This window comes from Psammomys obesus, unplaced genomic scaffold (genome assembly GCF_907164565.1).
Source record: "Psammomys obesus unplaced genomic scaffold, mPsaObe1.curated_primary_1811, whole genome shotgun sequence".
Classification (NCBI taxonomy): domain Eukaryota; kingdom Metazoa; phylum Chordata; class Mammalia; order Rodentia; family Muridae; genus Psammomys; species Psammomys obesus.
In genome coordinates this window covers 7,906,389-7,919,200 of record NW_026596051.1, presented here as the reverse complement: position 1 = coordinate 7,919,200, position 12,812 = coordinate 7,906,389, and the positions used below count along the sequence as shown (strand labels likewise).

General features: G+C 45.5%; 1 protein-coding gene across 3 annotated transcripts in view; it reads right to left on the bottom strand.

The window, feature by feature from the left end:
* Positions 1 to 12,261, bottom strand: part of Grb10 (growth factor receptor bound protein 10) — a 110,723-nt gene extending 98,462 nt beyond the window's left edge. For 2 of the 3 annotated variants that reach the window (XM_055623906.1, XM_055623907.1), the window contains exon 1: positions 12,019 to 12,097. In XM_055623906.1, the coding sequence (XP_055479881.1) occupies positions 12,019 to 12,024 (6 nt within the window). In that variant the 5' untranslated portion in view covers positions 12,025 to 12,097. Of the gene's footprint in view, positions 1 to 12,018 lie in introns of all 3 variants that reach the window. The other variant, XM_055623908.1, reaches the window with a different exon arrangement.
* Between the last annotated feature and the right edge of the window lie 551 nt (positions 12,262 to 12,812).

The window sequence follows — 12,812 nt, the reverse complement described above, 5'->3', positions numbered from 1 at the left end:
AAAGACAGGATCCTCTGTCCTGATCACTACTCTGTGTCTCAAGACAGAATTTAAAGAGCTTGAATTCTGAATACACAAAAAAGGCCCCCAGAGGGGTCTAATGCAGTATGATAAGGTAAGCACTCTCAGAGGGTGCACAGCCACTAGGCAGTAGGCGATAGAGAGTCACAGTACACAGGAGTCTGAGGAGTAGTCATGGGAGTGGCTGGGAATCCAACCTCTCTGGGCAAAGGAGGTAACCTCTCTATTTTGATTTCCTTACCTCAATGCTAAGATTGGGAGGACAGCAGTCTCAGAGTGTGAAAAGACACAGTTGCTGAAAGGTACCTCACACTGTTGGCAGAAGGCAACCAAGTGGTAGAGCTAGGAAAGGGCTAAGGAGCAGAAATAAGAGGGCATCATATTTAAAAAAGAGTCAAGTGACAGATTGGTGTGTGGCCATGTCTACAAATGCTACACAGAAAAATTCAGAGACTCTGAACAATCCTGGCCCTTATGGTTACCACATAGAAGAGATGACAGGCAATTTGGGAATCTCACTGCCAACCTGCAGGCTGGAAGTTGTAAAGTAAGAACCAAGAGTGACTTATCTAATTTTAAGATCCTGCTAAGAGGGGATTTAGTCAAGTTTTGAACTAGTGGTTTTGCCCCTTCTGTCTTCCTAGCCTGCTTCTGCAGTCAGCAGGAAGGGGCCCGTCTGCCTCTGCCCTTGAGTAGCGCTCCCTCCCTCCTCACACCTAAACACAATGGGCCTATTAAGTGTTTCAGACCGAGTCACATGAACATTGACTACACAGACCCTGCTCTGTGTGTAGCTTCCAGAAACCCGGAAGAACTTAGCCTCTATTTTCTTGTCTTTTCTGTCCATCCTTTTTCTTTGTCTTTCTTCACTAAAGGAGTTTGTAAAATAAATAAATAAATACATACATACATACATACATACATACATACATAAAGATAAGCACACACAGGGAAAGACACGAAGCACTGGAAACAACTACAGTCTTGAGAGGCAGTAGGATAAAATGGTTCCTCCTTCCACTTGTCTTTATCTCCTCTTTCTTCTCCTCCAGGAGGATGGAGAGATGAAGTCAGATCTCCCTGGGCACTTTATCATCCTATTATCAATACTGGCCATGTCATTCCTCTAAGTCCAACAACTTATAGCACCACTGCTTCTTGAAACTTTATCATATCTTTTCATTTAGCATATTCTATAGGTAACTAGAAGGGATAACCAACAGGTATTCAGAATCAAGTATACACATGCATGCAAGTGTGAGGAAACCTTGTCTCTCAAGGGATCAAGATTTAACAAAGACAATGGAGAGAAAAGAATAGCAAGAAAACAATTATTAATAACTCAGAAAAATGCAAGGAACAGATGTGTTGAAACATAGGGGATAGACCAAAGAACTGAAAATCAGTCCAGTTAACAACGTAACCACTGCCTTGCAGACCAGCCTTGTGAGTAGAAAAATACCTAAAGACAAGAGCAGCTAGCTGGGGCCCCTTCTACTCCTTGTCCTCCAGTTCCAAATGTGACACCTGGCTCCCAAGGATCCGGACAGGCAAGTGTACAGTGTATGTCACTTGAAGGGTAGAGATTTTTACTTAGGGAGAATTTTTTTACATATAATTTTCTACCTCAAAATATGGAACACTCACCCTGGCATAGCCTCACTTGGTAGCTTATCTCAGGCTCTCTGCTGGTGCCACATGGCCACATGGGCACCAAGGAATCTCTTCGGATGCAAAGCCCCCCACCATGTCTTGAGTCAGAGTATGATGGCCCCTACATACCAATGGTTTAGAAGGCACAGGGGCAGCTCGGTCCCCAGTATATGCTTAGAGTCCCAGAGATGGCCGTTTGATCATTCCACCCATTCTAGTTTGGATGTTGGGCACATTTAGTATTCAAGTGTTGAAGGCAAAAAAATCCTAGAACTCATTCATGTTAATGGACTTGGAAGCAGTCTTTGGGAGATGGAAGTAGGCAATGTGGTTTTATGAGAATAAGGAAGACTTGAGTAAGTACACTTGCTCTCTCTCCCCATGTGACAGCCTTGGTTGTTTAGGACTCAGCAAGAACGCCTTCCTGAGATGCTAGCTCCCTGCAGAACTGTGGGTGAAGTTAACTTTTACCCATTCCCTGAGCTGGGATGTTCTGTTACAGCAACAGTAACAGACTAACAAACTATCCCACTGCAACTTGGAAAAACAACCATGGGAAGCCGAATACTGCAATCTGTGCTTCCCTCTGTACATGGCTCTGAAAATTTAGTTAGAAAAGGCAAAAATCCCATGTTTGTGTCTCCTTCCATTCTCAAATGACTCTCAACTTAGAATTAATCACCCTAAAGGAAAAGCCTTATCACTTCTCCTTCCTTCTAGAACCCTCGGGCTAATGGCCAGCAGCTGGGTGGTTTGCACAACATTACGTAATATTTCGTTGCAGCAATAGTAATGGACTGAGATATCATATACCTCTTTTAGATTGGATCTAGAAGGGAATGGATAAGCCTACCAGGATGTGGGTTGTGATTGTGTTAGGTTTTGGAATTTATTATTCTCTAATTAACTGAATCAATTAGTTATTATTAATTATTAAATTAGCACTTTCTGGGTGCTCACCATATGCTCAGGCTTAACATGCTCAGTTACTGTGCCATCTCTAATATGGGTTTTAGGTTTTAGGCTTCCATAGACCTAGGCATACAAGTCATGAGTAGTATGGCCAACTCTTATTGCTCAAGATTCAGGAATGAAGAGTATGGAAAGACAAACAGCCTGTGGCATGCATGGTCAGCCATTATTTTTTATCAGTTCTGCAAAAACTGCACAGAAGCAAGTCTTTAAACCTGTTCTGACTGAGCTTGCCCTCGGGGGGTCTGGAGGGGACCTTAAACTGCTGACCCTTGCTCCTCCGGCAACAAAGCCCTGATGCAATGCACCAGAACCATTATCTCTGTGGCCCTGAAAGATTGCCACAGACAGGAGCCACTGTGGGAAAGCTGTTTGCTTTGCCAGCCCCTTCCTTCTGGACCCCTGGAACCTACAGCTCTGTAATGCACTGAGTAAAAAGGCCACCTTAACACCCTTTGGTCATCCCCATCACTGGTTGTTTTAGAGCCTTTCAAGATGACTCCCTCAAAAGATATTTCTAAAAAAATCATACCAGGTTTCATAAATTTTCACTTGAGATCTAGTCATACACATGAATGTCCCTGGCCAGACCATGTGCAGCACAACATGCTGCATACGGCCGGTGGCCAGGCGAGGACAATTCCTTTCATTTTGCTCCCTGTCAGGGGCCCCTGGAGGTCATCACCTTGAGAAGTGGCTCAGCTGTGCTCCCTGAACCCTAGCCTGCATGTTGAACCATGGAGAACATTCTTTAACTGCCTTCTGGAAAAGTCACACAATATGAGGAGAGACAGAAGGAAAATGTCACACTTCCAGTATTTCTAGTTTCCAAGAAAATTCTAGTCCTGCCCCCAGGTGCATCAAGCCTCTTTGGGGTGGCCAACACCCAGGTGGCCAGAGATCGGCCATTTTCTTTTTGCCAATGTGAATTCAGAGGGTAAGCTGAAAAATACTCATCATAGTCTCAAAGCAGACCTTCCTAGCCACAGAGGAGCAACAGTGCCCAGCTTTTATTGACACACACTATCTGTGTCAGTCTGTTCCAAATGCATGAGGCTAGAATTTGCTGCCTGTGAGGAATGAACTGTGAGGCCCCAGCGAACAACTGTGCAACCCAGGCCTCCCAACGAGTTGGAACATCCAAACACGTTCTGCCTGTGGTCAGGCCATCAGATTCGGGACTGAGCATAGCTCTTCAAGGATCTATTTCTGACCTGGGAACATGAGGCACTTTCCAAATGGGGCAAGGGCCTTATCACACCTCCTCCTTCTCCTAAGGACTTGGTACATTAAAGTGTACAATGCTCTCCCTTGAAAAGCCAAAGTGGGCCATGAGAGAGTGTTACAAATGCAATCTAAATTTAAATGTCATATGGGTATACAAAATCTGATGGTAAACTAAGAGTAGTTAAGAGACTGTGACGCTGGTGTGCATCTCCGGAGATCTTACTTCTCACCGTCACTACCTCTATGGCCTCAGAAATTAAAAAAAAAAAAAAAAAAGCAAGGAACTTTGCAAAATCAGGCACCCGTGTTCCAAAGGCCATGGTGTCAGACACCCAACAGGTAACCACAGAACAATTAACCCATATGGATTCTTCCCTGAAAACTATACTGGGGGGAGGGAATTGAATATTTACTGACCAATATTGTGCTAAGAACCGTGAAACCCCTACAACTTAGGTCACACTCAATATCAAGAGAGTGAAAGCATTTCCCCTAACATAGAGAACAAGACAGGTCCTCCCTCTTGCCACTTTTATGTAGGACCTTTAATTTGAAAGTCCTATCCAGGACAAGCAAGAGGAAAAGTAATGTTAATTAGAATAAAAAGCACCCAGCTGGGAGGGCAGAAGTAAAAACATCTCTGTTCAACTCTGAGACAAAAGCACAGAAAAAAAATCTCCATGGGGGGGGTGTCTCATAACGGTTCCCTCAGATGTGACATCAGAAACAGAGTAAGTAACTTCATCAAAAAAATAAAAAAAAGAGGGGGGATTGGTTATACAGTTCAGTGGTAGAGTGCTTGCTTGTATGTGAGAGGCTCTAAACTCAGTCCCTACCCCCACTCCCCAACCAAAAAAAAAAAAAAAAGAAGAAAAGAAAACCATTGTCCATTATAGGACATTCATTCAGATAAAACCCACAACAAAAGCAAAGCACACCCACAGAGACTGACCTGCAGTGTCTGTGAGATCCTGCAATTTAACAATAAGCTGCAACTCAAAACATCAGTAAGACACCAATTCATATAGTAAGATGAATTCAATGGCAATAGGGTGGAAGTGGAAAATTAGGGACTCTCATATATTGCTGTTAACAATGTAAAATGGTCTGGCCACTGAAAAATGCTTGGCAATTCTTCAAAATCCTAAACACAGAACTACCAAATGAACAAGTGCTTGTAAACCTGGATATACACATCACAGTCTAGTAGCTGGAAAATCTAACATTAAGGGACTAGCAAGTCTGCTGCCTTCACTGCTCCTGGCTTCCAAGATGGCGCCTTACTGCTTTGTGCTTCGGAGACAAACATCTCTATATATACGAGGCACAGAAGAGAATAGATCTACTCATTCAATCCTTTTTATTAAAGTCCTAATCCCACACAGAAGGTCTTTGGCCTCATGATCTACCTATCTCCCAAGAGCTGCAACTTTTAATGCTATTGCACAAGTTGCTACACAAGAATTTGGGGTCATACCTTCAAACCATACTGGTGTACGTATTCATAAATACACTAATTGAAATTAGATTGAATACTTTAAATGGGTAAATTTCATGGTGTGTAAATTATACCTCTGTATAGACTGACTGTATAGAAGAGAAGGGAAGGGAACACTACAAAAGGCTACTGTCATGAAGTAATAGGCAAAACAGGGAGTTCTGTGTCCTATAACTTCAAGCCACTGCAGTCACTCCTCCCTTCAGAGTATCACAGTATACCGAAGCACAGTGAGTTTTCTGGAAAGCACAAAGAACCTACATTAGCCTACTGTTTCTAGGCTTCCTGGGCCATGGACCTTCAGGAAAACACCAAGTTGCTCAATATTTCAACATGACCAGGATGATTCTTGATAAAAAGGTGACAAGGAATGGGGCCCAAAGTCCAATGGGCTCTATTAATACATCCATTGAGCAACTAGAATAGGCACGAATACAAGAGTTCAGCAGTGCTTTTATTATTCAAGGATGTATTTTGGTGTCAGATTTTTTTTTTTAAGGTAGCACTGAAAAAGTGGTGGGATGGATTAATAAATATGGAATGTTTTATTATTTATTTATTTATTAAGTCACATGTTCAAATGCGATGAAAGCTAATTTCTTTGTCACTTCCCCTAAAGGTGTTAGCAATGAGACAATACAGACCTACCTTTCAGGACACGGCCAACGTGAAGCTGACAGAAGACAGGGCAAGAGCGCAGGCTGCCGCCTCAGTGGGACATCTCTGCTGTCGCTGTAGACACTGTGCAAGGCACTTCCTATTTCTTACCGTGCTACTATGAGGTGGATACACTAAGCAGGGGTCCCTGGAGAAGCAAGGTGTTAAAGTGTACAAGTGCAAGGCGAGCTACTCGGTGGTAGGGCACATGAGGCCCTATGCTTAATCCTTAGCATAGCAAGGCGGCTCAAAGAAGGCACTGGTTCAAAGAAAGGCAAGTAGAGTTTCCTAATCCACTCAAGATTCAAAAGGTTTATGTTTTTTTTTCCTGAGAGTTATACCATTCTAAATGAAGGTAGAGCTACTCCATAAAACCTACAGGAATGCAAGCGAATGTCCAAACTTCAAATAGCTGAAACACTGATTTATAATAGAGCATTTAAGAATGCTACTTATGACAATACAGGGCATATCACAGAAAAAGTTTTGGCAAATATTCCCAGGTTAATAGCTCTATTAATAATACTTCTTAAAGGGTGAAGTACCTTTAACAGACAATTTCTAGAGAAAAAGGCACTGGGGGTAGGGGGGAGAGCGGATAACTAGAGGGAACTACAGGAAGGCCTCCCTGCATAAGGCCTGGTTGCTTTGGAAGTGCATGGACATCAAGCAGCACTGGTCCAAAACCCAGACCTTTGGGCCCCATTATCACACCTACTACAGCAGATTTTAACAGGGCCCTAAGAGACCTGTGCATGCAGACTTTAAGGAACACTACTTTCAAACAGTGAAATAGTGTTAAATATTAACAGTTAATAGTATTAACATTTAACTTGTCAGAACTGAAACTTGCTAGCTCCCTTCAAGACAATAAATAAATATTAATGGCAAGCCTACCTCCTTTCTTGTAGCTTTAATTTGGGTGGTTTCAGTTACCTGTGGTCAATCAACATCTGACATTAAATGGAAAATTCCAGAAATAACTAAACTGTGCCTGATTTATAAATAAAATTCTATCATAGATATGAATGTACACAGGGCTCAGTACTGCCATAATTTGGATCTAAGTATCTCTCAAAGAACCATATGTTAAAACAGTTGGTCTTTACTTTGGAGCTACATAAGATGGCTGCAACCTTTAAGAAGTGAAGCCTATAGGGAAATGTTAGCCTTTGAAGGATCTTGATATGCCCTTTTCCTTCTCTCCCTATCCTTGGCCATCAAAGGGTGAACACTTTGCTCTGGGACATACTGCCCCCACCATGGTGCACCATGCTGCCATAGGCCTCCCCCAACGAATTCATGAGCTAAAATAAGGCTTTTTTTTTTTTTTTTTTTTTTTTTTTAGCTGACTTGTTATTAGTGATAGAAAACTATCTAACTCAGGTACTATCTGAAATTCAAGCAACCTCTGGGGGCCTCAGAGTGCATTCCTGTGGATGAAAGGAACTCCTGTGTTTTTCTATTGAGTCAACCTGAGCTATCCTTCCACTTTTTAAAAATAATTGTTTTTTTTCATTATCATATTAGTTATTTTTTTTCTTAACATTTGCTACAGTTGCTATGACAAAATGTTTGACCAAAGCCAACTCATGAGAGGAAGGACTTCTCTTTCGGCTTATGGCTTGAGAGGGTCCAGTCCATTTGTACAGGGAAGGCACAGTGGAAGCATAGCTCAAGTTATACAGGAACATGAGCCAGCTGTTTACATACACCAAGAAGTAGAGAAAACTCCGGTGGGAACCAGGTCTACACAATAACCCACAAAGCCTACCTGCTACCTGCTTCCTTTGTTTCTTGAAGGTTCCACAATCTCTCAATGAAATGGCACCATCTCTGGGGAACCATGTACTCAAACATATGAGCCTAGACGGAAACATTTCACATCTAAACTGTAGCCATTTTTTGGTTGACCCAAGTTTGGGAAAACAGACTGATCACTCAAACATCTGTTGAAGGTGCCAGGAGAGAGTCCTGTCAAAAGCCATCAAGTCACTCCTTGCAATTTTCACCCCACTTAAGTGCTAAACAGCCGCTTGAGGTTATATTAGCCATCATGGCCATCACTAGCAAAGACAAAAAGCTAGACTGGAACCAAAATGGAGAGAAATCATGTGTAGGTGACTTAAAGTCCCATTTATACCATCAGCCTTTTCTTTCCTCTCCAGTATCGATATCAAGTTTCAGCCTAAAGCATCCTGAATTCACCCCTTGTGTTTCCTGATGCCCTCAGGAAGCTCTCCACAGAGCATGAATGTTTCTGAAGTGAACAGTCCTGAAGCCTCTACCCCAAAAAACCAGGAAGGCAGAGCCCAACCTCATCATTTCCTTACTTTTCAACTTCCACTAGCCTTGAGGGAACAAAGCCCATTTAGTTGAAAACAAGGAGGGAGAATACTGAAAAAATTGACATAAACCTCCATAGGAAGGGTTCAGGTACTGATAGCTTCAGGAATGAGGCAAGGCATTAGATCATTTGCATACAGTCTTTGACTTACAACGGCTTGTAAGTTTAAAATACTGTACTTGTACAGCACTAACACACCCACTCTACAGAGCATCACTGCAATTCAGTACACCGTGGAGTGTGTTAGCCTTATTTTCTCAGCATCTCATGGCTGACTAGAGCCGTGCCTGCTGCCTCAGCCCAGAAATGGAATATTATAGCACATTACTAGCCCAAGAAAGAATCAAAATTCAAAGTGGGGTTTCTACTGAATGTATGTTGTTTACATATCAGTATAAAGTTGAAAACCTTTAAAGTCTGGACTACAGAAGTCACTTATAAAACTCTCAAAAGAGTCAAACTATCTCTAGTCAGGTACCCCCGTAGGGTAGTCTATGGATTACAAGCAAATGCAGTCCATCAGAACAATTTGGATGTACTGAGTGGCCACAACAACTGTCAGATTTGCCTTTCAGTGCCCCACTCTGGTAGAAGCTGGAATCCTGGGGCCTAGGCCAACTCCTTAAAAAAAAAAAAAAAAAAAAAAAGATGAAATAGAGAACAAAATGGCTCATACAAAGGCCTCTTATGACACATTCTCCCAGACCTCCCAGGGTACAAAGGGCTCAGACTGCTTCCATGCCACCCTCCTTTTACTGTTGTCCCTCCCTCTAATTAGGTAGTAACTCCACCAGATGAAGGTTGTCAACCTTTTGCCCCAACACCCCAAACCCACACAGTTACAAGGCTCCAAACACAACATCTCTTCTCCAAGTTCATCAAATAAAGGCATTTGCAACCAAGCACAGCAGCCTGAGTTCAATCCCCAGGTCCCACATGGTGAAAGAAGAGAACTTACACTGACTGTCCTGTGATCGCCATACATGGTCTGTATGTGACCACACTCCCCAATAAGTAAAATGTATAAATTTAAAAAGCTTAAAAAAATCTCCAGTGAGCCTCATGGTGATGGTAGATTCCATTTCCCGTATGCACCATGGGCCGAGGCTCCAAGGTCATATACCCTGCTCCCCGCCCCCATATTCTGCCATCTTGGGTATCATTAGACCTCAGTCTCCCAAGTCTAAGATGGAGTGTGCAACTGTACTAGCTCAAGAAAGCTTCCTAAGACATTCTTTCTAAGTCACAAATATGAAACTGTCTGGTTTTTGTGGAACCACAAGGGTTGAAAGTCAGTGAATTCAGACTGTCGCCTAAATGTCACCTAATTCTAAAATTCAAAAGATGCACTGTTCTCTGAAAAAATTAGATGCCCAGCTCTGGGTAATTACATGACTGTGAGAAGAGTGACTGGTGATGGAAATCCTTAGGAGAGGGCTTAGAGCAAAAATAACTCACATTTTAAGTCTACCAATCTGGCACTTCTCCCACACCCCTTCAGACTGGTAGTGGAATTGCCATTAACGCCATCTGCTGCCTTCTTCTAACACTTAATGTACAATCCTCAATGCTGCCAGGCAGAATTTCTCATCCCTAATCTCTAGTTCAGATACAGGGAGGGGCAAGAAGCACAACAGAAATTCAGCCCTAAGTCCACACAGGGGCCCCACACTACCCCCAAATTAAGCACGGAGTTGTGTGGAACCCTAAATGGGAAGTGTTACTTACCACCTTTCTTCTCAGGACTGATGGAAAGGAAAATCTCAATAACCCTATCCTCAGCCTACAATCTCCCCCGTCCTCACTCCATTTGCTGAATACAAGGGGTCTGGGCTAAAAGAGAATGCAAAGGGTCATTAAAACAATACAAAACAAAACCCAGCCCAGCTAACAACGCTGAAAGAAAAAAAAGGGGGGGGGTAAAGGACACGCAGGAGATAAAGGCCAAGGCTAAAGGCTCTGGCTACCAACAGGTCAAAATCCCTGCAGTCATTCACTGCGTTCCAAATTCAGAAAGAACAAAAATGAAAAACACTCACTTTTTACCCACTGGTCCAGGAATAAAACTGTTTGCTAAGAGAGACAATTTCCCCAGTCAGTCGCAGCCTGGGTGAATGTTCGGTCCAGGCCTCTCATCAATACCCTGGCAGTGGCTCCCGCCGTCAACAGAAAAATGGCAGCTGAGGAGAAGGGCAGTCAAAACGTAAACAGGTAATCTGCCTGTTCTCTGAAGATCTGCGTCAAGAGGTAAGGAAGAGCGGCTGCGGTCACGTGAGCAATTTGCCGAACTCAATAAAAACATAAAAATGACGACAAAATCTCTATCACTCAATTTTAATTAACTGATATTTTCTTTCAGTGAAATAAGATGTTTTATAGATAAAGATAGACAGTGACAATATGCATTCATCCCAGGCTCCTGTACTAGACTATTCTCCATCAAGGTTTAAAAGATGACCAGGCTGACTTTTAGTATCCTATTTTTAACAGAGAAAAAGGTCCAGTTACCCCAGATGCCCACGTCTGCTCACAGCCCAAGCTGGTTCGCACAACCGCTGCCTTCCACTTGGCTGGGAGCAGACGCGACGTCTCCACGTTCCAGTTACAGGTTTACGTGGGCACAGTTACTACTTGTTACATAATAGTAAAAAAAAAAAATCGAGATAAAAAATGGTTATATAAGACTATCCTACTGCTGCCGTCCACCCAGGCTCGCGCGATCCCGGACCGCAGGCGAGCCGGCAAGCGAGCCGGCAAAGGAGCCGGCAAACGAGCCAGCAGCGCAACAGCGCGCCGAGCCCGCGGCCATCCGTGCTCGCGAGCTCGCCGGAGCTGTCCACCGCTCGGACCTCTGCAGATTTCGGGAGGCGAACCCTTTCCGAACAGCCACCGGGACTTGGGCACGTCTCTGCTTACCCCCGGACCCCCGAACGTCGCGGAGCAGCGGAGCCCACCTGCGTACCTGGAGAGCTGGCTAGCGCAGCCTTCACCGCACGGGGTCGCTGCGTGCGCGCCACCGGCCGGCGGACAGCTCCCGAACCCGGCAGTGCCCGGCGCGTGGACAGCGCTCCGCATGGACAGCGCTCGGCCGCGCGGCTCGCTCGGGTTCGCCTCGGCTCCGCCCCACCTAAGGGCCTACAGCGCAGGAGGAGGATTCCGGCGCCTGAGGGGCGCAGAGGCCGGCCAGGCATGAGCCGACGCGCGGCAGCGCGGCAACGCGCCGACACGCGGCAACACGCGAGCTACATGCGCCAACACAAGCCGACAGGCGCCAATACAAACCAAGCGGACAAGCTCCCGGGCGAACCCACAGGGCCGGCCGGCGCTCTGAGATGCGAACGAACGCGGCCAGCACGCGCCGGCACGCGCCGGCACTACAAGCCGGCAAGATCGTAAGCCGGCACGCGCCAACATGCGCCGGCACGCGCCAACACGGGCCGGCACGCGCCAACACAAGCCGGCACGCGCCAACACGGGCCGGCACGCGCCGACAGGGCTGACAAGCGCCTACACACACAGACACACGCAAACACACGCCAACACGCGCCAACACGCTAAGCGAAGCGACTCGGCTTCCCGGAGAGGCCATCCCGGCAAGGGTGCCATACCTCCCCGACCCCCCAACATGCCCGACTGGACCCACCCCCATGATTGCACAGGTTCTGGAAAGTCTGTCCAGCCGCGCCGGTCCCTGGTCCTCTACCGCTCTCCTCAGCTTCCAGGGGATTGACTGGGCACCCCTGACGACTGGGAGGACGAGGGACGCGGCTGGTCCTTGCGCACTACGGGAACCCCAGGACCAAACCCATGTGACGCAGCCACGCCCCGAGGCCCAGCGGGGGCCCTCTGCTGCCCAATCCCCGGATCCCTGGTTCTCATGGCAACCCTGAAGAACCTCTTGCTCCTAGCTTCTCGTCCGCCCCTCCCCCACACCCCACTTCGCTCTGATGGGCAAGAGGAACGCTGCCTGCAGCTCTCATGACACCAAAAGTCCACCATATCGACATACGGAGCTCAGAAATGGGTGGTGAAGAAGCAACGGCACCAGCAACACCATTTTCTTGACCTGCGAGGGGAGGGGAGCTCTGAATGACCATGACCAGCGGACCTCGGTAACCAGAATCACTTTCACCTTAAATCCTTCCCCAAAATGTCAAAGCAGGAACACAAAACAGAGAGGGAAAAGGCTCCTTTGGAAGTGACAAACATACTGCTAATCTATCTCGGTGAGAAAGTGTGGTTCCATATAGTTAGCTAATAATAATTCTATAGTAAGCATCTGCTATGCACTAGTCTCTCTCTCACACACACAAACACAGCTGCAACAAAGGAAGCAATACGTAAGATTAGGAAATACTTGTGGCTTTACACACACACACACACACACACACACAGCTTCTCAGTATCTTTGGGAGATTGATTCTAGAACCGTACAGG